The sequence below is a fragment of the Crocodylus siamensis genome, chromosome 3 (assembly GCF_052110815.1).
Source record: "Crocodylus siamensis isolate JL-2025a chromosome 3, ASM5211081v1, whole genome shotgun sequence".
Lineage (NCBI taxonomy): Eukaryota > Metazoa > Chordata > Crocodylia > Crocodylidae > Crocodylus > Crocodylus siamensis.
The window spans coordinates 232,260,529-232,287,924 of record NC_143397.1 but is presented as its reverse complement, the minus strand read 5'-3'; the positions used below and the strand labels follow the sequence as shown (position 1 = coordinate 232,287,924).

Here is a 27,396-nt window from a genome sequence, read left to right as displayed (position 1 = left end):
TAAAATACCCTTTTATGTATTTTAACCAAATATTTTTGGTCTTCAACCCACCAGCAATAAATCGTCACAGTATACTGGTATTCCACAGTAACATACTATACTCCTTATTATATGTTATTGCCTGTGGGTCAGAAGCCAAATAAAAGTATTGATCGCACTGCTTCCTGAAATCTTTTGCACACAGCTATGAAACCTTAAATTGTTTCTAGAGTGATCTTTGAAAACCAGGGCTGAGTACATACAGAGGATCATTGTGACAGGTACAGCAGCTTTTCCTCTGCCTGTAATGTTCATTATCATATAGTTGCATTTTATATTTGTATTCTTAAGTGCTTGCAAGTTGTTCAAATGTCCACTGAACACTGCAACATTCTTGAAAATGGTGTACACCCTCTAAAGGCTCCTTCTGTAGTGATAAGAAAACCTAACAGTGCTCATAATGATGGGGATGCTATCCATGTTTGCAAAAATGCCTGTGCAGAAAACATAGAAAAATCTGGGTATTGGTTCTCTTACTTACGGTTCAGCAACCATGTATGCAAAAAAACCTAGCAGAGTGAACAGAGCTTCTGCATTTCCTCTGGAAAATGGACCTGGAAAAGATTGCTAGTATTTATAATCTAAAGCATATTCCAGAGCCTCAGGTTTAATAGGATGGTATGCATGGATAGGATAATTCTTCAGAAACTGCATACTTCAAAGGTTTTTTACCAGTAGATTTAAATAGACTGCACTGAAGCAAGCTAGCTGAGAGGTAACAATAATAACATGGGAAAGTCTGATAAATTCTTCATCCAAAAATAAAAGGTCACAGATGCACAAGAAAAAAAAGTCTCTTTTAGGTACACCCCCAAAATGGGAGTCAAAGGTGTGGACAAGGACCCAAAAGAACCAACCAAATATCTCAAATCAAGAACTGCCCCCTTTAATAAAGACAACAGAGATATCATCTCTGATTGTTTCAGCCTACTTATATCACCTCTGTCTTATCTAAACTGAGATTCCACCCACAAGTCCTCATCTGAGTTCCTATCTCAGCTACTCATTCAGGAGAAGAGATATTACCTTAAATGTACTCTGTGTGTCTGAGGCATTTTTAAAGAAATATACTTATAAAAATGCGTGTGTGTATGTAAAGCCTAAATATGAATTTCCACTTTTGTTATTTTTTGCACAGTGGTCAACTGCTCTGATCCTGGAATCCCTGCTAATTCCATACGGGAAAGCAAAATAGAACATGGAAATTTCACTTACGGCACAGTGGTGTTTTATGATTGCAACCCAGGATATTTTTTATTTGGATCTTCAGTTCTAATCTGCCAGCCAAATGGTCACTGGGATAAGCCTCTACCTGAATGCATTAGTAAGTAGATAATGTGTTTTCTTCCCCCTATGAAAGTTACAAAAAAATATAAGAAAACAAAAATTTGGGCTAGATACCTTATAATGGATTTTTGTATTGATTTTATTTTATACAGTATTCTGCTCTCTGTGTAGGCACACAGATCATATCCGCATAGATTTTAATGTGTGTGATAACTAAGGTTGCATTGGCAGGAGAGAGAGCACAGGTCTGTTGCATATAGAAAATGAAATGGCTGGCCCTTGAGAGGACCTTTGAGGAGAATCATGCCTCAGAACAATGATCAGGAGCAGCACTCTGTGTTAACAGAATGGCTGTCTGGGAGAAAGGGAGTTGCCTTTAGATTTTTTTACTATATTAATCTGTTGGCCATAGGGCAGCTGCATGTTGCAATTCAAACAAGCTACATTTCTAAAACCATGGAAACAGCCTCATGGAAGCTGAACAATTTTTCAAGTAAGCTCCTAATTGCTTCTCTAACACTTTTGTAACTTCACGTAACAAGACCTGTGTTGGAATGAGGATTTATCTCATGTGTGAGGCCTAACATTTACAATGAAATAAAGCAAAGAAAGAAAGCATGATAAAAAACTTTATTTTGGTTGTTTTTGTCAATAGACATATAATTTGGATGTTACTTCCAAAGCCTGCTTTTATTATTTATCCTTTAGGCAAGATTTTTCTGGTGCTGCAATTTGAAATATTCTATTCTTTTAATTTTTAAAACAACCAGAAATTTATCTTATTCATGATATAGTTTGTTCCTATTTTATAACTCAGTTACATTTATCTTGTAGTATCCAGATATCTTGCATCCAACTGTAAGGTATTATGGCAGTTTCAGAACACTCTAATAAATAAATACTGATAATACAGATAATAAATACTGTCTTAAATATACTACAAAAGAATGTAAAACTACAAAGGCTTTTCTCCCTTTCCATATGTAACATGCCCCCCCTCCCCATTCTTTTTGGGGAGCTGCTTAATGCCTCTTAATAAAAACAATTTCTACCTTGGCATATATTGATCTCATGGAGTAAGAATGCAAGTTTTCTACTTTATTTCTGGTTCGGATGATACAAGTGAAAGTATTGTGTTAAAAATGTGTACTGTTGTTCTTTTGCTGCATTTTCAAACAATAAAAGCCACTTCTATTTTTTATTTATGAATAAATAGGTCAAATCACTATTGCCCTGTACAGACATTACATTTGTTCCAGGAGGAAAGCACAAAAAGAGAGCATACTCCCAGGGGTGGCAGGCAAAAGGTAAACTGTCAAGGGTGAGCTGTCAGGGGCTAGGGACAAGCATTACACACAAACCAGTTCAAGTGATCAGAAACTGGTTTAAACCTATAACAGAACAGAAGTCCAGTGCACATAACCTGTTTGGAAATCGCTGAAACCAGTTTGAGATAAACCTGGTTGAATGTAATATCAGACTTAAAGGTTGCAGAGGGAGGCAGGTGTGTGGCTGAAGCCTTTCCTGAGTCCTGCGAGGGTTCCAGCTTCAGGAGAATGCTTCCCACCCCCTGCTCCCACCTGTCCCATCAATCAGCTAGCTGTCTGAATGGGTAAGAAGGGGCATTCCCCTGTGACAGGAACCCTCCCAGGGCCCAAGGAGGGTTTCCACCATGGGAGAAGAGCCCTTGCCTGGTGCATGCTTCCAGTTCCACCAGGAAGCATGCAGGTGGGTGGGCAAAAGCTGTTCCTCTGCTGAAATGGCATTGGGAGGAGGTGAAGGGGGAGGCAAGAGAACACCTGTATGTGGCCTATATCTTCAGCACTGTACACAAGGAAATAGCTTTGGATTTAGCACAAGTATTGTGTAAGTTCTTTCCTGAGGGCTTGTCATACTTACCTAGATATTCCACAACTGGGTGCCCAGTCACTTCATGCACTTGGCATTTCAGTCTCGCTGCTGATTGGAGCTGTGCATGAGTCCTGAAGTAATATCTACATGGCAGAATTGTTGTGTCCAGCAGTGACACTCTCAAATACTTAGTCCTTCTCCAGATGGACTGCAGAAGCCAACATAGCTCCCTTCATGTGACATTTCAGGTTGATACCTGTTGGCACTGGATTTGAACCGAGCCCCTATACTTTTGGTCTGGGTGAGCACAGCCCTCAAACTGACTGTGGCCTTTCCATTCGATAATAGGCAAATTTATTTATTATTATATGACCTGACCTGACCAATCTGTATCAAGGTTATAAAGGGAGAGCAGCCCCAGCTGAACCGAGTTCCTTCTAGCCACCGTAGTTGTAGTTCAACATGCACGTCTCAGTGTAGCCACCCTACCTGTTTGTAAATTGATTTCTTAGATGTTAATGTTAGTTTGGAGTTGGGATAAATTTCCACTGGCAAATTTTTGATGTGCTTCTCAAGATTATTTGTCTTTTACTTAAGACATGGAGGGTCAATCTGCACCAGCTTAGAGGCTGTCCAAATCATTTTCTAGTTTTATGAAGGTGAATTATGACAGGTAGTTTAGATCCTGAATATCAGTTTAGGATGAACACTTCTACCACTCCCTTCCCTGGAATTCCTTGTATTATATAGTTAGCAACGGGAATTATATCCAATAGTTTAATACCCATTAAACTGTTTTAATCATAATAGATGTGCCTCCATAGGAAAAGAGCAATTTATATGTTTTTCTCTTAGAACTTCATTTTTTCAGTGAGACAGGAGGAGAATTTATCTAATAGGAATTGACTGGCAATAATAATGGTAACATCCTTTTTATCACAATGTTTAAGTGTTATAACTAGGTAATTCTTTCCCCCTTATTCTTCTTCCTTTGTGCTGTATTCCTTAAAGCTGTTCCAAGCTGTCTGTCTTAATAAAGAATCAGCTTTATACAGCTATAAAAAGGCACCATGCAGTTAAGTGATAGAAAAGGACCAGCTACCATAACTAACTGAGAGAGGCAGAGAAGAAGTGGTTGATAAAATTGGCAGTGAGGAGAGGGAAAAGAAGGAACGTAAGAAATATCTAACATAAACAAGCTTGAGGAAATTCTCACTTAAGATTATTTGCTAAACTGGAATTAGAGTTTGGAAGCTTTAGAGGCAATTTAAAGGGCATAGATAACAGAACTAATCAGTTTTTAAAGGAAGCCAGTAGGAACCAGGCAGGGGCTGATCTAGAGGAATTGCAATGGCATAGATGCACCCCTCTGATTCCTGCTATATTCAGCAGCTGCACTAAGGGAGCCTGGTGTATCTGGCACAATGTCAGGCTGGGCTGGAAGGGGAGAAGCAAGCTGATAAAAAGAAAATGAGTGGAGGGAGGAGGTGGAGGGGCAGATGGAGGGATTTGAAGCAGGTAGGGTAAGCCCAGCAGATGGAGGGATTTAAAGGGGGTGGGGAGCCCAGCAGGGCTCTTGGGGTCTGGGGCACATGCTGCTCCAGGGATAAGTCGCATCCCCTCTAGCCCCCCCTCTCCTTTGTGTGGCCAGCACTGCTGTGGCAATGAGGGAGCAAATTACCACTCTGAAGCCAGCAGGGAATGGGTTAAGCAGCCAAAATTTCTGAATCATGCTTTTCAGCGTGCAGCTCTTCAGTGTGCACGATCGGCTGTGCTCTACACCCAACCCCTTGCAGCTGTACAAAGACCATTGCAGCAAAAGCTCTGGCTTGCCTTTAAAGGCAACACTTTAAGAAGTCTCAGAACCATATCCCCCTTGCCCTCTTCACTACACTGTTGCAATGCTTGTTGCAGTTCCACACCTTATAGCCCTTAGTCACGTGCCCATTCACTATTCATGTCAAGAGGCAAAGATTTTTTGTGATACCATTTACTGGACCAGATGTACGTTGGGAGAGCTGTTGGACAAACTTTTGGGCCTTTCCTCAAGTCACCTTTTCCGACAGCCCTTTAAACTATACAACTTGTTCCAACAGGCTTTTATACATAGACGTGCCAGTAAAATTATATTTGTTTTTGCTTTGATCTTAAACTGAATGAAATAACTTTAGGCCCTTGGCATACCTAGGTCCCTATTTTATTAGTAGAGTGTCTGGTATCTTTTTAATTGGAGAAAAACGTGTAATGTTGTGTACAATGATGAACCACATCGTCTGCCCCCAGCTTTTCAAAATCCTACATCCACCTATGGAACCATGAATTTCAGAGTTAAGGTAAGTTGTAAAGGATACTCAAGCACATGAACATAAATAGTTTAGAGACTGACATGAGCTTACCTGCTTCCATAGTATTGTCTCAGGAGAAGGGAAAACCAGAAACTCTGACACCACCCTAAATATTCATAATAAATAGCTTTGTCTGATCACTAGTCACATAATCAAAATGCCACAACTTATTTATGATCCTGTTTGGACCTTTTATATATCTATATACAGTTAACAGAAGAGGATCATTTTATAGATATGTGATTAAATAAATATATTAATAGCAATTTCATTTATCTGCATCAAGGGCTGGATGCACGACGCTAAGCATTTTAGCCTTTATCTAGAAATACAGCTATGTAAAAGCTTAACTTCCAGCTCTTTAAAGTAGTCAAAGGAATCAATGGGCTATTCAAGTGCTAGAAGCTAATCATATGCTTAAATGCTTTCCTGTATTGGAAAAGGAGTGCGCAGTAACTTGCAGAATGGAACCCATGCTAACTATTATACACATGTCATTAAACACAGACTTAGTGTACTTACAAGTGCAAGGCTCCAAGACAGAGATCCTTAAATTATAGCACTTATAGCAAGCAAATATTAGTGAGTGTTCAGTCATCACCCTTTGCATCAGTCATGCACCGTGTATAAACTCTGTTATATACAACTTCAGCATTAAGTCCTTTCAGAGTCTTCTTCAAACCTGCTAAGTCCACAGCTGTGTACTGAAGACTTCTCTTTAAACTATTAAGATAGAAATGATGCACAGGAGAAATGAAGTGACAGGTTCCCTGAATCTGTGTAGTGGTTATTCCAGCATTTGGCTTTCAATTGAAGACTTCATAAGATGCTTAGAAAACTGTCTTTGAACCAACGTATCTCACCAAGCAGAGATGTAGAAGGGAACATGCAAGCTTAGAATTATTGTGGGAATAAAATGAAGTTAGCTTTGGTGGCTTAGTTGTACACTTTCACACTTGTGTATATTTTCTTTTCTTTTATACTTAACCCTTATTCTAGGTTTCTACTGTTGTTGCTGCTTTCTTAACAAGTACATAGTCATGCATGTTGTAGGCATATACTTGAAATCCTAACAAAGGCCCACATTCTCAGCCCCACCAACTCAGCCACTAGAAAATATAAGAATAATTAAACCATTTTTGAAAATGTTCCCTTTTTCAAAATCCCAGTAGCATTTTTCATTTCTTTTCAGCACTACAGGGGAGACCGTTATTTTCTTGACATACATTATCCATATGAATAAAGTTTGCCATAACAATGCATAAGGCCTTTTATCTTTTTACTTCAGTCTTATTGAATAACTGCCTGCTATGCTAAACTACATAAGTTGCCCATGACTTTCATAAAACTTGTCAGTGTATACCAGATTGCTAAAACTAGTAATGGTTGCATCAAGTTTTAAAATGCAGTTCTTGCATTATAACCATGTAGTTAGTGTTCCTAGACAGATTTTGGCCAATTTCCTTAAGAGCTTCTCACAAGAATTTTCTACATGCTTAAAAGAAAAAGGAACAGGAACAGGAAATTAAGATTAATTATTTTCAAATCCTTTCTTTGTTGTTATGAGTGCAATTGCATCATGTTAAAGAGACCTTCTTTTCTACACTGTTTAAAATAGAGGTCTTTACTAGTATTGAATATGAAGTTGAATTTTGATGGGATTTCATTGTCTTCAACCCACACAATTAAGCACATACAACAAAATAAAACTGGTTTCAGCTTTATTATAATGTTGAAAAGTAAGCTGAAATGAGAAGTGACAGTGTTAATTTGCTTTATGGTGGCTAATGGGAGCTTTTCCTTGTACTTCTGTGAGTTTAGGAATATGTAGCATGTCCTTGCTTTTCTGGGCAGCTAATGCACCCTACCTGGAAGTTAGATCTTGACAATATTTTGTTTTGTTTTATTGCTGATAAACAATTTGTCAAAACATACCAACTCACGTGTATGACTATAGAGGCTACTCACTGGTTGTGGTTTTGGTTCATGTGAGAGAAAATGTGTAGTTTAGCCCAGGATGTATGGGCAAAAATTCTCACTGCCTTACTTCTAGGTCCTAGAAAGAACAACCTCAGGGCACCTTGAGCAAAGATTTGCTGGTCAGTGGGTATGTACTATATGTCAGGCACATTTTTTCTTTAGTGGAACAGCAGTCCTGGCAGAAAGCTCACTTCCATCAAAACAGAATGTCCCTACTCTAAGGAATATCTGTGTGTGTGTGTGTGTGTGTGTGTGTGTGTGTGTGTGTGTGTGTGTGTGTGTGTAATCTCTGGTTATTTGTCTATTTTGTATGCTTCATAAAATAATATAAATCCAATTCAAGTTCTAACATAGGACACATATATAAAATATGATGATACTGGAAGTGCTAAAAGTTTATCAGTGATAATAATATTTCTTTATGTCCAATAATTATGCATTGTAGTGATTGACTGTGGCCATCCTGGCATTCCTCCTAATGCGGTCCTGTCTGGAGATAAGTATACCTTTGGATCTACTGTTCATTATACATGCACAGGAAGACGATCACTAGTAGGGCAGTCATCTCGGACATGTCAACTAAATGGACATTGGAGTGGGTCACTGCCTCATTGTTCAGGTACTACTTTTGTGTCACATGATGTGGTCTTGAAATGATTAAACTTTCACGTGTTTTTTGCAGGAACCTGGTTATTTATCTAAATGACAGAGGTAATAAAATAACTAAACTATTGCATTCACAAGAGAAAATTGAATGAGAAAATTTAACTTCCTCAAAAAGGTTCAGTATGAAGTGAAAGTACTTTGTCCATAGAATGGGACCAACTGCCTAGTTGGCCTTGAACATAGAATTTTAATCCATGCCAATTTGTGATAAGGATATTGGTTTCCATGGAAAGATCCCCCACATTGTTACTTCCTTAAGATAATGAATTAAAACTTATTTAGCTTCCAAATTACTTGAGCAGTGGTGTAACTGGTGGCAGGAAGATGTTAGGGGCAATTTTCTCGGAAGCTGCTCATTTAAAGTGGCAAACTTGAAGTCACCAGTTTCACTTTGCCCTAAGTACCTGGACATGACCCTACACTGTTGAACTTGGGATTTAATACTACACTCCTTGGGCACATCCAGACAAGCATGGATAGTTTGTTTCCCCATTGACAAGTAGTGGCACACCTTGCACCACTACTACTTGTCCCTAGGGAATGCCTGTGCTACATGTGCTATGGCTCACATCAGGTTACCCTGGATGAGGTAGGGGAGGCTGAGACCAGCAACTGTGCTTGCCCCAAAAGATTTACCCAGGGGTCTCCCAGTGCTTCAGCTGTAGCGGGAAGCCTAGCCAGCAGCCAGAGTGTGGCTCCAGCTGGCCAGGCTCTGGTTCTGGGTGGTGCATGCTGCTGCCATGTGTGCTGCCTTGCTTTTTCTCAGAATGGGGTTTTTGAACCTAGGAGATCCTGAAGTCAAACTGCACGCCCCCTCCCCCCATGTAAGTTAACAGCCCAGGGAACACCTGCATGCACAGAGTGTGGCTCCGCAGACAGGTCTGCAGTACCACATACTGTATGTGTGTGCTTGTCTGCATTCAGCTCTTGAGTCTAAACTACACATCACATCTACCCTATTGATATAGCCTCATGTGCCATGACTTGTTTCAAGGATGTGATGTTGTTTGGTTTTGTTTGATAATCAGTATATTATTTTATGGAGTATCAAACCACAAAATTGTTGTGTTCATTTTAAACCCCCAAAACTTCAGGAGTATCCTAATCCATGATTTTGGTTTGGAACAGGATAGCTATCAAGGCTACTTAAAATACACAGCTCTGTGCCACTCGCTGATCAGTGGTTTGAGGTTCAAGCCCATTTCTGATCTTGGCAGAGTTGTATTATATTTAACTACATGACAAGAGTATGATTTCCTTGCTGTTAACATGATGCTTTCAGAGCATAGGTGTACAATGTTCAATATTTTTCAGTTGGCATATTTTCAGATATGTATGACTTTAATAATAAGTATTCAGCTATTTTAACATTCAGGAAATAGGAAGAAGCCAGGACCACATTGTCTCCTGAGTAATTCCTACACAGAAATCAGGGATAGAAAGTAACTGCGGGTGCCAGTATGACACTGCTGTCATCATGGTCTTCTGCCAAAACCGTAGCTGTCTTTACAGCATGGCTTTTTAATATCCTTTCATTTCTCTTATAATTTATCAGTTTAGAATATTTAAACTGTGTCAGGGACACTACTTCTGAATATGCATTTGTACAGCACGTAATACAGGAAAGACTCAGTGTTAGTATTATTCTAATAGAAATAAAAAATAATTACATTTAACATTTTGAGTGTAGATCCTGCTGTTAAAATTCCAGAAAGGCAGAAGAGTTTCCTTAGAGACTGATCCTCCCTCACTTAAGAAACATCACATTTTTGCGAGGAATACAGATACATGTTGTTACCCCATCCATTAGAATTAAATGAGAAATTAGCCAAAATGAACAATCAACATTTATGTTGTATGTAATGGCAGGTTTATGGAAGCCTGCTTAATCCTGCTCTCACTGAAATCATTGGGAGAGCTGGTACAGATTTCAGTGGGATATGACTCAGTGTTTTTTTATAATTTATAGTATCTAAAATGATGAACCGGAAAGGACAATTAAGTGTAAAATAATATGATTCCAACATTTAAAATATGATTAGATTCAAACATTATTTTAAAACTTGTATATATGATTATTTTTCTTTCTTTAAACCCCGTATTGCATGGGATATATATTCAGTACTCCAGACTTTGAATTGAGGTGTAGAGTGCCAATCCACAAAGCCTAAAACTATTAAATATACGGACATTGGTGCAGCTAGAAATTTCCCCACACCTTAGTAAACACAAAGCTATCTGTGATGTGGATATTGCATTTGTTCAAAAAGCTTAGGCTAAAAAATAATACAAACAAATAAATATATAAGTTCTTTTCTAAAAATAATTATGTTTATGCATAACAGGTGCACAGATCACATCAGTGCCTACAGTAAAATGAAACCAGGTTTTTATAAGACAGAAATTGATATTGTTCTGTATTGTCATTGTGAGGTTTGCAGTGGGTTACACACTAGATATGCAATGATTACAGCTGGCCTTTTTACTATACTGGCTGAAAAAAAAATTCTACATCAGAATACTCCCTCCTCTGCCTCCTTCCAACTCAAACCCCATCCCACAGCTTCCTCCTCTCCCTTCTTCCCCTTCCCATCCTGCAGACAGCACCAGAGCTGAGAGTGGGGTACAGGGCTATGGGAGAGAAACTGCAGAAATGCAGCTCTTCCTGTATCAGCTCCAAAGTGCAGCTCAATCCTCCACCCCTCTGACCCAACCATGACTGTCTGTTGGTTTGGTGGGAGCAGACATTCCTCTAACTCATGGCGCTTTCTCTGAAGTGCCATGAGTTAGTGCTGGGAGCTTCATATCTGCCAGTGCCCTTTAGTAAGTGATGTGGATTTCAATAACTCTGTGGTGCAGCACCTTTGGGGTGCTCACCACATGGCAAGGGTTGCAGCAGGTTGGGGCAGAGCCCAGCAGGGAAGGCAGCCAAGTGAAGCCCCCCAGATCTCATTCTAAGGGGGGAGGTGTATTGTGGAGCACCTTTGGGTGTACTTGCCACTTGAGGGCTTTCACAGGCTCCAAGGGGAGCCTGCTTTGGAGGACCAGCAGGAGAAAACTCCCCCAGGTACCATTTTAAGGGGGGAGGTGTGTGGCAGAGCACTGATAGTGCCTGCCACTTTTAGACCTAGGCCAAGCAGCCAGCAAGTGCCTAATTTTAGTTTCAGGGCTGCCTATATAAACAGGGCAGTTCACTGCTGGCAGGGGAGGCAGCAACATCGCCTGGCTGCAAGACCACTGATATCATCCTGGAGGTAAAGGAGGAGCTGTAGGGGATGGCTAGGTGGCTCCTGGTCCTGGGAATGATCTAAAACTGCACTCTTCCAGGAGTGGGTGACCTGGTGGGGCTCTAAGTGGCATGGGAGCCCCCAGGAAATACCAGGCCAGTCATCACACTGCTGAAAGGCAGGTAGGGGCACTTTAACCCTAGCTCTCACCCTCGGGTGGGTTTGCATAACATCTGAGATAGATGGGGCCAGGCATGACTGTGGCCACCTGAGCCCTGTGGGGTACAAGACCCTGAGAGGAGGGAGAGTGGTAAAAGCCTGGAGCCCTGAGTGAAGGGGAGCAGAATGTAGAGAGCATAATGACATTCTGCTCCGGGGGGGGGGGGGTGAGAGGCCCTGTGAGACCCTGGAACACCAATCATGCTGTGAGTCACCCCAGCTCCCACAACTGGGTGGGTCACCTGCTAGTAGGGCCAGAAGGCAGACCCCCTGAGAGAGAGTGGGTCTAGAGGCTCAGCGGCCTGAGCTAGAATACTCTTCACTGGTCAATGCTGGGGCCAGGACCAGAATGGTTCAAAAGGGCCAGGGGCCCACCGCGAGACATGCCCAGAGCTGAGGTACTAGGGTTCCGATTGGCCTTGGAGGTGAGGTAAGGGCCTGTGTGGCCAAAGGTCCCAGGGGGACCACACCTGAGAGGGGAAATGGTTTCAGGGAGCTAGACAGCTAGAACGAAGGTGGGATAGGCTGTTGGAATGGAGGGATCTTACAGGGGTCCTGATTGGAGGATTCTGGAGCCCAGTGTGGGGCTGGTGAGATAACAGCTAGATGCCATCTTTGAGGCATGGGCTGTGGTGTAGGGGAGGTATGGAGCCACAGATAGCGCCCCCAGGTATTGGGGCAAGAATGAGCAGCCTCCCGCCTTAATGAACATCTTAATTAATTAAGAACAAGGTGTGGCAGGTGAGTCAGGTGGGTGGTGTGCCCAAAGGCAAGTGGGGAACCTAGCACTGTGGCTAGGTGGGGAGCCTCACTTTGCCACAAACCCCAATAAAAATGAAGAGTCAAATATTCTCCTAGTTTAACTGTCATGTCATTAGTGGATTTAGGCTATGAAATATTCTGTACAGCTGTTGGGACAGGAGATGGTCAGTAAGTAAACCAAGAAAAGCATTTAAGTTGAATCCTTATAAAAGACAAAAAAGAGATTGCTTTCTATAATATTACTGAGTTGATACCAGTTATTGTATGGGTAGTCATTAGTGTGGCATTTTTGCTAGTCCATTTTAATATACCATCAAAATGGATGGTGATTAACTTATCTTGGATTTAAGAGTGATCATTCCTCAATAGGTTTAACAAATACATTTATGTTTGTCTGTGGTAACAACAATGGAGTAGATTGGATCACATGATAGACTTAATTTACAAAGGAAAACATGTAACTCATACTTTAGTATGACAAAAAAACTTGCATTTGCATTAAATTACTATTGCGAAGGGTGCTGCTTAAGACCAGGTGGGAACAGTACCCGTTGTACCAGGCACTGTACAGACAGAGAATAATAGGTAGTACCTACCCTAAACAACTTATAACTGAAATAGAGAAGACAGACAAAAGTGGGTGATATAATCAAACTAACAATCCAGGCAACTTAAACTTGGCCATTAAAAAACAGAGTTTCAGCTGCAATAAGATTTTATTCAGAAGATTGTCTTTTAGATCAAAGTGATTTGTTAATGCTGCTATAAACTATGGACAATCATTGGTCCACCTGGAGTTAAGACTATGTTAGTGACTTTACCACCAACTAAAAATGAAACACAGTAGGGATAGTGTCACCACTCCAGTGACAGCATTAAAATATGAAGTTTTTACTGAAGTCTCATTAGGCAATATATACAAATGGAAGCAAATAAATAGGGATTTACTCTTTGGCTATGAACAGACTTTACACATAAACCAGTTTAAGTGATTAGAAACTGGTTTAAACCTGTAACAGAACAGATGTGCAGTGCATATAAACCAGGTTGAACATGTCTGAAATTGGTTTGAGACAAATCTGGTTGAATGTAATATTAGACTTAACTGATTTGGGTCAAACCGTTTTATGTAATGTCTGTTCCAGACCCCTTGCCGGTTTAAGTTAAACCAGACTCCCTCAGCATCCCAACATGCTCTCTGGGTTGGGTGGGGCTCCCTTCTGTACAGCAGAGCTGACCCCTCCCCTCTGCTCCCTCACTGGAGCTCAGCAGAGACTGCAGGCATCTGCCTGGCTTCCCCCTGCATCCCTCCTCCACTCCCATTTTCTGCTAAGCAGGGATTATTCCCCTGCCTGCTGTGCCTTACACAGACACCTCTCAGCATTTCCAATAAAATATAGTAGCATAGTACAATCAAATGTTATATTCACGCTAATCTCTTTGTGCCATAAATTCTAGGTGACACATCTGGTTCTTGTGGGGATCCAGGAATCCCAGGACATGGTTCTAGAGAAGACAGTGATTTTAAAATTAAAAGTACTGTACGCTTCAGCTGTGATATTGGCTATATCCTGCATGGTTCAGAAGAACGAACATGCCTACCAAATGGAACATGGACAGGAAGACAGCCTGAGTGCAAAGGTAAATCAAAAAAGAAATTTGTATTTACATTCACTTTAAAATATACACATTAATGTACATGAAAAGTGATCCTGGCACCTAAGCATCTTATTCTCAGGACAGGTAGTGGAGATGTCTTTTTCTTGTTAGCTTACTAATGCACCTCTGCTTTGACTTGGAGAGACAGGTAGCATTGAGACCGTACCTAAATTTTAATAGTTCTTGAATCTTGCCATTTCTGCTAAAGTTCTAAGAATACAAATTTCATAGCACAGATTTTGTGATGTGGGCATTTGTCCAGAAGGTAGTGGACTGACCCAATCTTTTCATGTATGGCAGTAAACAACTATGGGCAAGACAGGCAGCTAGGCAAGGTGATTCCCAGCCTTCTGAACAATCAGAGTATGTATAGGTGTGACATTTTAGATTGCTATAACCAGGGTTAGATTGATCTAAATGCCCAATCATGCAGGCATTCAGAGGGCTTACATTACCCAAAAAATTGTGCATCCAATCTAAGCCAGCTCACCTCAATCTAACTTAGGTTGAGAAAGGGTTAACCCACTCTCCACAATACCTGCTTGTGCTTGCAGTCCAGCCCTAGGGCTGGGAAAGTCTAGTTGCTTGTCCCAGTCCTTGGGTTGTGCTACTCCCACCCTCTGACCGTAACTGGGCTATATTTAGCTCCCCAGCCCTCCTTCCCCATGGATCTACCAACACTCCCCCCAGTCTCCCTGCAGTCCTGCCAGCCCACATTACAACCACCAATTCCTCCCTCCCCCCCCCACCCATGGTCGTGCTACCTCCCTCAATCCCATCCACTCCTCTCCCCACACTACATTACTTACATTGGGCTCCCCATGTAGCTCCTGAAAGTGACAAATAGCTGTTTGTGCCATTCTCAGTCTATGTTCAGGTAAGACTAAGCCATCCAAACATAAACTGGCTACAACAATCTGCTGTACACATCCTCAGGTTTTTTTTCATTCCTACTTCAATATTTGTGCTTTTCTACTTAAAAATAGACAACCAGAATCAAGTGTTTTTAAAATTACTTTGTCTACTGAAGAAATGTTTTCCTACTTCATTTCTTCTCTAATTACTAAGAGTTCCATTAGAAAGAGCTCTCTTTGGAGAAATGACGTTTTCACTGTTTTGCTTTAAACTTTTGTCATAAATGATTAGCCCACTAATTCTATTTACTAATGCATTTCACTTGCTATTAGTTTTCACCAAAAACAAAAAAAAAAGCTGAAACCAGTTATTTAAAAAAAGCAATATAGAGTTGTGGAGCAAGATGTATTACCATAAAAACAAGATCTAACAGGATATTTATGAGAAACCATTTGTTACCTAAATTACCTTGATTTCACAAATAGGAAATAATTCCCGACAGACCTTTTCTGAGAGAAAAGCTTTCTGAATAGCAGAAGACAATTTAGAAGTTTCTTCTTTTACTGCTCACTTTACCACTATGGATTACTTTGTCAGTAGAAGATAGTAATCTCTAAACAAGGCTACTTATTTTATAAACTTACTTTAATGGCTTTTTGGCCAGGCAGTTGCTATCTGAGTTATAAACTTTATGTGAACACGATTAGCCAATCTGAGCTTCCAGTCTTTATTTGTTGATCATTTCTGCTATAAATCTGATTCAACATCTGTTATTTAAATCTCCAGATATTTCAAATATGCTGTAAACCACTTAGCCTGGAAATCCTCTTGGAGGTATGCACATAACACATCGTAGCACTAATCATATATATTATAAAACTCTATTAAAAGGATACTGTTTAGGTTGCAAAAACAAATATTCTAAAGTTAGGAAACATCAGATTTGAGGTCCTGTGGGAAAAGGCTGAAAAAAAACATCTAGGTAGACTGTATTATCATTCATGGACACGTTTTGCTGCTATATTTGTATAGATTCATAGAGTCATAGAAGAAGGGTCAGAAGGGACCTTGTAGATCATGAAGTCCGATCTCCTGCCCTGGGCAGGAGAGAAAACCAAGCTCAAATGACCCCAGCCAGGTAGACATCAAACCTCCTCTTAAAGACCCCCAGGGTAGGAGCGATTACCTCTTCCCTTGGAAGTTGGTTCCAGATCCTAGCTGCCCTGACTGTGAAGTAGTGCCTTCAGATGTTTAGTCTAAACCTACTCTCTACAACGGCCTACAATTTGTGGCCGTTAGACCTTGTCACCCTGGGGGGCGCCAGAGGGAACAGGGTCTCTCCCAAAACCTGCTTGTCCCCCCTGATGAGTTTATAGACGGTCACCAGGTCCCCCCTCAGCCTTCTCTTGCAAAGGCTGAACAGGTTAAGGTCCTGTAGCCTCTCTTCGTAGGGTCTGCTCTGCTGTCCCCAGATCATCCAAGTGGCCCTCCTCTGGAGCCTCTCAGTGTTGTCCACACCCCTCTTGAAGTGCGGTACCCAGAACTGGACGCAGTACTCCAGCTGTGGCCTGACCAGTGTCACATAGAGAGGGAGGATCACCTCCTTGGCCCTGCTTGAGTTGCATCTGTGGATGCATGACAAGGTACGGTTAGCCCTACTGACCATGACCTCGCATTGTCGGCCCATGTTCATCTTGGAGTCAGTAATGACTCCAAGATCTCTTTCTGCCACTGTGCTCTCAAGAAGGGAGTTTCCCAGCATATAAGTGTGCTGCTGGTTCCCACTGCCCAAGTGCAGCACCCTACACTTGTCTGTATTGAAACCCATCCTATTTTCGTTAGCCCACCCCCATAACCTGTCTAGGTCCTGCTTTAATCTGTCCTTCCCTTCTAGCATGCCACCTCACCCCAAATCTTGATATCATCAGAAAATTTAAACAGGCTGCTTTTCACCCTGTCGTCCAAGTCACTAGTAAAGAAATTGAACAGCGTGGACCCAAGGACCGAGCCCTGGGGGACTCCACTGCCCTCTTCCATCCAGGCCAAAAAGCCCCATCCACCACTACACTCTTAGTATGACCCTTCAGCCAATTTGCAATCCATCTGACTTTATATCTGATACTGTCTAATTTTGAGTACTTTTCTCTCTGTAACCTACATGCTATTCTTTTAATAGACAGTTTTAATATCACTTTCAACTTTCCCGCCCTGAAAGGAAAAAGATGACAACCCTCCATCATGCTTTACCAGCAAAAATTGAAACCTAGACCTTCAGCGCAGTTTTCTATCACATGAACTTTGCTGGTAGCAAAGGCATTGGACTGGTTCCTTTTTCACTACTCCTTGTAAAAACTTTTATCTTCGTTGCATTTCATATGCATTTAACATTTTCTTTTATAGCTGTGCAATGCGGTAACCCAGGAACAACTGCTAATGGGAAAGTGTTTCGTATTGATGGCACAACATTTTCTAATTCAGTAATTTATTCCTGCATGGAAGGCTACATACTTTCTGGATCTTCTGTAAGGCAGTGTACTGCCAATGGAACATGGTCAGGATCCTTGCCAAATTGCACAAGTAAGTTTTATCTTCCGTTAGTATTTATTGAGTTTAAGATATGCCAAAGTTTTCTGTTTTTTGTTGTTTTTATTATTATTATTCTTTACTCTTAGAAAATCCAATAATGTAAACTTTAGGCAGTATGTGCCAATGAACAAAATTATTCAGGTCAGTGTACTATGCAAAACATCATAACATCTGGATAAGTCTCCAAAGTCTCAGTGTTATAAAGGCAGTCCTCAGACTTATGACACAAATTGGTTCCTGAAAACTGCATCTTAAGTAGAAACTTTGCAACTTGAAACCAATTTTCTCATTAGAAATAATGTTATAAATAACGAATTGGTTCCTGACCCAAGACCCGATACCCTATTTTCACCAAAAATACCCCAGAATTTTGTACTCAATCTATCAAAGGTGAGTAATATAGCTACATTATTGTATTTATATTGTAAATAGCAATCATATTAATTTGGAAGGACTTCTTTGAGGTGACTTTTCTGGACTTTTTAAAGGCTCTCAGTTGGACATTTTGAAGGGTTCTTGGCTGGAGTCTTCTCAGGAGTCTTAGCTACAAGGTTTTTTTTCTGGAGTTTTGTCTGCTTTTTTAAAGAAAGTGTCCAAGGATGTTTGGACAGACGTTGTCCAGGGAGATGAGTGATGCAGCGAACTTGTTCACTGGTGTGGTGTTCACGGTGGTGTTGCATAGGATCAAATGTTGTAAAGTCAAAACTGTCATCCTAAAGTTGAAACAGGGTGTCAATTTATAAACATTATAAGTGTGAAACATTGTAACTCAAAACATTGTAAGTTGAGGGCTGCCTGTATTAATAATCTTGTCACCATGTCATTATTAAAATAAATAAAAGTTTAGGCAAAAATATGTAAGTTATTTTTTTTTCTCTTATTGCTTTTTCAGGAAGTTGTATTGTTATAATCTGCTCCCAAAAAAATCCATGTGTGTTGCTGGTGTGCTATTTTTTATTTTGGGCATGTTTTGTGTGCATCTGTGCACATAATATTATTGTTGTCCTTTGTGAAATAGGGATAAAATACAATCACTGCCTATTTACTAAGAAAACACTTATTTTCATTTATAAATATATAACTTAAAAAAATGTTGTCTATAAGGTTCATAGCTTGTTATGAAAGAAAGAACAAGCTATAGAAATGTAGCATATGCTTATAATTGGTTTAGCTCCATTTTTCTTTAAGTAATATTACCTGTGGTATTTAAGTAATATATTAAGTAACACGCTGTGGTATTTATTTATTGTATATATTTTACATTTCTGGTATTTCAATCTTCTGTAATTCTTAGGGTATGTTTGCTGCTTGCTGATAACCATATACTGGCTTGTGAGTAGTTCAGGGGCAGCCTTCAAGTGTAATTGCCCAAACTTCAAATACTATATAGACTGTACTTGTGATATAGCTTTATATTAATGTGATATCAAGGAATATCAAGCATAGTATAATTTTTCTTATTTCTGAATAAGATTTCAGAAAATGACCAGTATATGACAAATATTACAAGGCATCACCTATCTTCATGGAAGGCTTGGTTTTGTTTAGCCACATATTTGCTATATTGCTTTAGTATTATGGGATCAGTTAATCATATCAGTGACTCTTTAGATTGTTTAGCTCAATCCTATACTGGTCTGTACATGTCTTTCTGATCACTTTTTCAATCCATCCCCCAGAGCACACAAACTTCTCATCTGGAACTTAAGGTTAACCATACCCACAAAACTGCATAGGAAGCTGAACTGTCTACCTCTTGACACCTGTTTATATGGCTTAAAACTAACATGTCCAGACTTCCTGCTTCTGTGCAGCACTGTTCTGAAGGAAGAGATGAATTTGTATTTTGATAACTCTCTCATCCTTACCTAGTCTCTTCTCTCAGCCTCCTCTTTCCAAATATATGGCTACCAATGGAGGGAAGGGTTTCATGCTGTGACTGGATAGGTTGAAGTAGGTTTGCTGCTCAAGAGTTTTTTTCCATCAGTGAGGTGATTCCTCAGTTTATTCATGGTCTGAAGAGGGGAAGGACTAATTGTTTAAGGGAGCCTGGATGAAGGTAGGACCTACAGATTCATAGATTCCTAGATTGGCAGGGGCTGGAAAGGACCTTGCAGATCACTGGGTCCAGCCCCCCACTCCAGGCAGGAAGACAACTGGGGTCAAATGACCCCAGCGAGGTGACTGTCCAGTCTCCTCTTGAAAACCTCCAGGGTAGGTGACTGCACACCTCTGGAGGGAGTTTATTCCACAGTCTGGGCACCCTGCCTTGGAAGGAGTTTTTCCTGATATTAAGCCTGAAGCGGCCTTCCAGGAGTTTATATCTCTTGGTCCTGGTCTTCCCTGGGGGTGCCCTAGTGAACACCAATCTCCTGATGCACTCCTCTGATATAGTGGTAAACTGCTATTATATGCTATCAAGTTCCTGCTCAACCTTTTCTTCTTTAAGCTAAAGAGGCACACGTCCCTCGTCCTTTCCTCGCATCTCTTGCCTTGCAAGTCCCTGATCATATGGGTGGCTCTTCTCTGGACCCTCTCAAGTTTCTCCATGTGCTTATTGAAGTGCAGCGCCCAGAACTGGACGCAGTATTCCAGCTGCAGTCTCACCAGTGTTGAGTACAACAGGAGTATCACTTCTTTTTAAGGCATACAACAAGATCCTGGCCATAGTTGATCCATTCTGCAGATGTAGATCTGCTGTGCCATCAAATCCTTAATTTCTACCTGCCATGCTAATCAATCCCCAACATGATTTTGCCACTTTTGGCTCCAGTAACAACAAATGCTTCAGGAACTTTCCTTCAGGTGGTACTTATCTGACCATCTTGTTCTCAGCTCTTCTTTCCTCCAGCCTCTGGGAGAGCTGTTCAAAGAAGACATGGCTACATTTTCACCATATGATAAATTAGTTCTATTAATCAGAACACTTCGTCTCCAACTCCCCCCCCCCTCGTTCCAGAAGCCCCTTGAAACATGGTGAACCCCTGTGTTCTCTCATCTCCTCCATGGGTTTCCTACAGATGGAAAGACAGCATCTTGTAAAGTAATTTCTCAAAAACCTGCTCAGAGTCCTTCTTGACATGGTGGGAAGTCTCACTAAACTTGCTGCAGCCACTTCAACCAAGATTAAGCATTGTCTTTTAAATCCCTTTGATAATAGATAATGGAATTGTTAGGATTTAGGAACCTTTGAGGCAAAATGTGTGTGAAGGAAGCTTTCCATTGGTTTTCCTTCTGTCACAGGAGGTGATGGGATGATCTTACTAGAGATCCGCTATCAAAGTTGCTGTGGACAGCATATTCTGCTGGAAAAAACTTTCCCATTTTGTTTCTACCTCTTTTCAGTGGAGCTGTGCTAGTTTACAGCAGCTGATGACAGTAGCATAACTAGGGGGCGTGATTTGGGGCAGCTAGCCTGGGCATCAACTTGCTGTGGGTGGGAAAAAACTGCTGCTACCACAGCTAAACAATCATTGCAGCAGCACAGCAGAAGCCAGGAGTCACCACTAGCCCCATGTGTCACAGTTGCCCTGGGTGCCCGACTGTGTTGTTACACCTCTGGCTTGACCATTTGCCTGATTACCTGCATCTTATTTAAGCACTTTCTTCAACGAGCTCTGCAGGAAAAAACCATCCAGCTTTGCCAGAGCTTCTTTGCCATGGACTTACATGCTCTAAATCAATGCTGTGCAAAATAATATTAATTGGTCAAGATCTATCTCCATTAAGATGCCGACAGAGGATAACTGGATCTCCATTGTGTTTCCTGTGAAGGATAAACTTAACAAGTCACTTCCCTCATTCAGCTAAGTGTCTGTTTTCCTTTTGTCTGTGATAAATTAGCATGTACACAAAGATTTTATTTAAGAAATTCTTCATCCTTTTTTTCCAATTACCCATAAGCAGGAAAAGAGAGTCATTCTTATTTGGTCTGCTGCTTTGGCTTCGTATTTATAGATGTCAGCTCTTTCTTTCAAATTTCAGTGTAAGAATTAAAATTAGGTATTAGTTTGGGCATTATAGATGAGTGACTGGCCTGTTGTAGGGATGGTACATATATTTTTAAATTGGTCTCTTCTATTTCTTGTGAACTCATTTTCCAACTCCCTGAACACCAATTACATTTTGCTTAGTCAGGAAACAATTCCAAAAATCTGATGTATTAATTACATTTTATGCTGTTTTTCACAGCTTTGAAATTATTTAAAGATGATCATTTATTATTGAATCATAAGAAGACTAGGGTATTACCCTTGTATCCCAGTCTTTCATTTTCTTGAGAAAGGTATATTTCTCCTGTTGTTCCTTTCAGGGTGGAATTATGGCTACTTTCATTAGTGTTGAATTCCAGATTGCAGCATATGACAATAGAACAATTATTTTTTCTTGTAAATATATTTTCAGTGCAAGAAATCCTAAACCATGGAGGTTTTTGTATTTTTTGTGTTTACAAGTGTTTACAGTCATGTAGGGTTGAAAGTTTTGGAAGTTTCTCATCTGAGGCTGTGAAGCTCTTTGATACAATACAATATGGAAATGTCAACATTTTCTAAAGTTAAGTGGGTTTTGGTAGAACTTAAATCTTAACTTCCAGGTTGTTGCACTTCCATTACAAAAATACATTTGCGATTTCCAGGTTCCTGTGCACTGCCGGGGTTGGGAGAAACACTGTCACAGCATGGGAGCCAGTTCAAGATGCAGGGTCTGGGAGTGATTCCAGACCCAGGGCTCCAGTGCACTGTGGGGACTGGGAGTTGGTCCCAGACCCTGCAGCACACAGGAGCGAGTTCAGGGCTGTGGAGCAGTGCAGAGGCTGGCAACAGTCCTGGGAGCAATATGGGAGGGGAGTGGGACAGCATGACAAACAACAGTTTGCCTGGCTCTCATTCTCTTTACTGCACTGGGGCCTTAACCTGACCCTGGTGCAATCCCAGGGCTAAGACGAAAAATCAACTCAGTTTCATTCCTGGGATCTGGCTGGGGGCATTGAAGACTCCATTAGGGTACTGCAATCTATATTTAGATCATAGTAAGCATTAATGTGTGAGTGCTTGGAAAACTTCATACGCTTACTACAATGTAAATACATGCTAAGTGTAATGTTTAACAATACCCCATGCATCTTAAGTTAGATCTGGATTATTTCTCAAGAGATCAGTGGAAACCATTTTTTTTTTAAATCAGTGCCTGTAGTGCTATCTACTAAGCCAGCTAACTGATGTGGTGGGCAGCTACCAACTATGTGGTTTGAAGCTAAATAGAATCAGGGTGATATGCAAAGATAGCTCATAAAAATAGCTCTGCTTCCACTATATCCATCTAAGCATTTATATGGTATTCATTTATTATAAAGTAGTGTAATATCTTATTTTTCTTTCTCTTTCTTTCTGTCTACTCCCACCATATTTGTATCATCTATCTTGACATTGTTACATTACCAGTTGTTATTATTATTTTGAAAGTAATGTTTAGACAATACCAGAGATGGGGAAAGCAAAAGTATGATAAAAAAAATACTTTGGAGGGTTTTTTTAACAGTCATATTCTAGAAAGTAGAGTATAATTGTAATGCATCAGTAATTTGGAGGGTTTTTCTCTTTCTCCTAAATTGTTAGTGTACCAGGAAAAAATGGCACAGCTGTAAACCACCATTAGAATTAAAAAAAAGAAAAAAGGTGGGGGCCAGGGATATCATGCACATTATCTGTAATTGTAATCCACTCTGAGCTTCTCTGCATAGGGTGGGATATAAAAGTCAATAACAACAGCAACAGCAAAAGGACTCATTTTGTGGCTAGACACTTGAAATTGTCTTCCTTTATGGGTTCGTTGACACCTATTTACATGCCTGCTTTCCTACACACAGCATTGACATTTGACCTAACATAGCATGTGGAAGGAAAGGTAACTGAAGGGAACAGCCTACATGGCTGTACATCTCAGGATATTTCTGAGGCTCTGGAGGCTAGAATACGTCAGAATAAGCCCACGCCACCCTGCAGCCACAGGTCAGCAGTGTCCTGTAGTTCTTACCTGTCTGCCAAAACTATTCTGAGGATAAATGCAAATCAAAGGAATATTATTTCAACACAGAATGTGTGTTTTCTTACTGAACAAGGGTGTCATAAAAATTACCGTCTAGTTGATACAAAGGAGACAGAGATATGGAATTGCATACATATCAACATATAGCAAAATAGCTGAAGACACATTCATCTTCAGAAATGCCTATTTTGTACAATATATCTTTTAATATACTTTTATTTCATTTCAGAATATCTGTGGTTGTATTCCATTAACAAGGAATGAGTTAGTGGTTTACAGTTGTGATAATAATTTAAAAAATCAGCTCAAGTACCAATCAAAATAGAAAAAAATAGAAACACAAAAATAGCCTATGCTTATTGGCATTGGTTGATTTATATCTTGTTTAGTTTAATTATTACTGTTTTGCTTCAAGAGGAAAATCAGTGACCTTTCTAGGCACCTCACCAACAATGCATGAATTCAATGGGATAATTCATTGGTTTTGTAGAAAAATAAGTAAATTAAAACCTTGAGAGAGAGACACTTGAACGTTCTTTTAACAGAGACTTGCAAGAGAGAATTACTCTCTCTCTCAGGTAACAATTCAACTTGGCTTTTTCAGTAACTCTAGTATTGCCTTCTGTACTGACTGATAGGTTATTAATGTTTCTCTAGTTTTCTTTTTCCTTTTTTTCCCCCGCCCTCCTAAAAAAGCCCTTTGAAATCAGATTACCTTTGAAGCCTCTTTGGTTTATTACAATCCTCCAGTTAATCTTTCAGTGAAAGTTATATTAATTTTGAACAGGTATTCTACATATTAACTTATGTTACTTCATCAGCCATTTTGATTAAATTTTTCATCTCCATAGGTACAACAATCTATTGTATTTTAAATTAGTGTCTAATTTTGCAAAGCATAGGGCAGAATTATGACAGGTCATATATTACTTTTTCCGAAGAGGGAACTAAGTAAAAGATGCATTTAATTCTAAATACATTCATAGTCCAATTTTTGCAGCATGCTTAATTTTTTCTGCAAATGAATAGAAGCCCGAAGGTGTTTTTTCCTTCATAAATTATAGTGAACAAATGGGACTGAAACATGGTTAGGAGGATTTTGATGTAATGTTCTATCCCTCAGTCTAATAGTTTGCTTAAGAAAAGGCCAGAGTTCAGTCTTTTAAAAAAGCATCACAAAGAGGTAGCCTATGTTACTGTTCCATGCAAAAACCTGTTAAGTACATGTTACTAGTTCTCAGTCAACCTCAAAGACAGTGTGGGTGCACATTTGTTAGCAAACACATATTCTATAAATACAAAAAGCATGTCAAAACATTATAACAGTATGAATGACTTCTTAGATGTTTATTTTTAAGCTAATTAAACAGTACATTTTTGGTGTTCCTCGGATGAATGCCTTTGCTGCTGCTTAAAATATTTTTTAAAATGTTTCAACACAGCATTTATCCTTCTATAATACCAGCATAACACACATTCCAATCTCAGCTATCCAGGATGATGTCTCAGTCTCTGTTGTGTGACAATAATGTGATAAGTGTGTTAATTGGACTCTTCAGGTCTTGAAAAGAATGGCATCATCCCCATTCTTTTCCACATACTTCAGAAACTGTCAGCCAACAGTCTGTTTGGGCAGCTCCAAAGGTAACAGCATTTGAGCCATTAGGTTAACTGCTAACTGGTTATCCGTGTTTTTTAAATCAATCAAGCAAAAGAAAAATCCCTAGAAACTTGTATCTGTATTTGTAACTTGTAACTAAAGTCATAAAATATTGGCTGAACTTATAAAAGAACTACTCCATGGATTTTTACAGGCTCCACAGAGCCCGGTCTTATCCCCATAAGCCCAGTTAAGTCACACAAAACCCTTGCCTCACCCCAATCTGCCATGTTTTGTTTAATTGATATAATATCCCAGTTTGTAGTAGTTAGCTAAATCCTGAAGTACAGAATATACTTTATACTTTAAGTATCACTGTAGTTTAATAATGTTAAAAATATATATTTTCGCTACAGAAATGTTAACTTTTGTTTGTATAAGTTTTATAAAGATTTTATCCTGATGGCAAAAAGCAGGGGTGATAGAAGAAATAGAAAAGGTCTGTGAGAGATGGGGAAAACGCTTAGCTGCCTTTTACAAACAAGCAAAACAAATTTGAATAGAAGTAAATAGGCAGTCTCTAGAGCTGTTTGAGTATTGTGGCAGTGAATTTGCACTTCTTTCTAAGAGAGGACAGCCCCATAGCAGTGCAGTTTATGGCTGGCTGTAGGAGTTAAAGGCCTGGATACTGGGATAGAGTCCAGTTCATACAGAATTACCAGGGTAGTGTTTATGATGTTCTTGATAACAACAAACCCCTGTAAAATGAAATATTGGAACTGGAGAAGGAGGTAGAAGATATGGAGTTATGTTTGAAGAGATGTTTTTAATTTGGGGACATTTGCTAAATAAAGTTCTAGTATGATATGAGCTGGATCTTAAAAAAAAAAAGATATGGAATGCATTACGAAAAAGATATTACCCGCCTCGAAGTGGGGTAGATTAGCCTTCAGTGAACTTCATGTTGCCACACCTAGGCCAGGTACAGATGTTACAGTTATACTGGTAAAAGTGAATGGAAACCATCCTATGCCTGAAACAGAACAGAAGTTTGGCACACAAAATGGGTCTATACCCATAATAGAAGAGACGTTCAGTACACACAGACTAGTTTAAAAATTGTGGAACCTGGTCTAAGATTTCCCCCACAACCATCCCCACCAAAGACTACGCTGGTTACAGAAAACCACATAACTTAGACTGATTCCACCTTGGGCTTTTTGAATGTCTGTACCTATCCCTAACGACTGTTACTAGTCTGAGTTAACTTGCTTAAAGCTAGCTCAGGCAGTTTGCAGTTACTAATGTAGACATACAGACAGAGCCTTCTTTGACTGTAGTTGCCTTTGAAAATTTGATCTAGACATGTTATTTAGACTCTATTCACTGAGGATCTAGTGCAGAAAGCTGAGCAGAGGGGTTATGTTCCCAGTAAATTGAATTGCCAAACAGATAGGGTGTTTTCTTTTGTAGAAACTGGAACTTTTTTCAAGGTGTATCTTCATTCCTAGAAGTCATGATTCTCAGTCTTTGTCAGTAACAAACACGTGGGATTTCTTCTACTCTATTGAACCATGCCAGAAGAAGATAAATCAGAGTGCAGGTGATGAAATGAAAATCTCATCTGTTTTTCCTTCTCAAGTTCTATCACCTATTTTCATAATGCAATGATGTATTTTCATAATGCAATGATCTCTTTCTAGTACTGAGTGGCACAAAGCAACTTGACAACCATCCTTCCTCAAAATGATGATAACGCTTTAAGAAACCATATACCTGATTTCATTGTAAACTGTAGTTCATGTTGTGTACCTACCTTTGTATGTGCATGCATATACTCCCTTCTGTGCACATATTAAGTAGATGAGTACTTCCAAATTAGAGGGGGACCTAGATATATCAATTAAAAAATGTTGCAGGTTCTCCACTGTGTATATTCAAGTGCTAAAAGCAAAAAATAAACAGCACAAATTGACATCTACCACTTTAAGATTTATCTCTTTGGTGTACTTTTCTGGGCATGAAAGGCCAAGTGCAGCATATGGCTAATTTCTTTGCTAATTTTGTTTCTGTTTTCTACTCTTAAAATTTTACTTGATTAAAATAGTACAGTCCATTACTTCTATTTTTGAACAGGTATGTTGATTTTTCTCTAAAATGTAGGTGCTGTATGCATTCACATGTTTTATATGGCAGATAATTTAAATAACATATATGTTTATCTTCTATGGCAGTATTATTTTTTGCAATAAATCACTAATTTTACCACTTGTTT

The 27,396-nt window shown here is 39.7% G+C and overlaps 1 protein-coding gene across 4 annotated transcripts in view; it reads left to right on the top strand.

The window, feature by feature from the left end:
- CSMD3 (CUB and Sushi multiple domains 3) overlaps positions 1-27,396 on the top strand; it is a 1,311,906-nt gene that overhangs the window by 1,233,621 nt on the left and 50,889 nt on the right. For all 4 annotated transcript variants that reach the window (XM_090040525.1, XM_090040524.1, XM_090040523.1 and 1 more), the window contains 4 exons: positions 1,178-1,363; positions 7,948-8,121; positions 13,835-14,017; positions 17,291-17,467. In XM_090040525.1, coding sequence (XP_089896651.1) covers positions 1,178-1,363; positions 7,948-8,121; positions 13,835-14,017; positions 17,291-17,467 — 720 coding nt within the window. The remainder of the gene's footprint in view (positions 1-1,177; positions 1,364-7,947; positions 8,122-13,834; positions 14,018-17,290; positions 17,468-27,396) is intronic.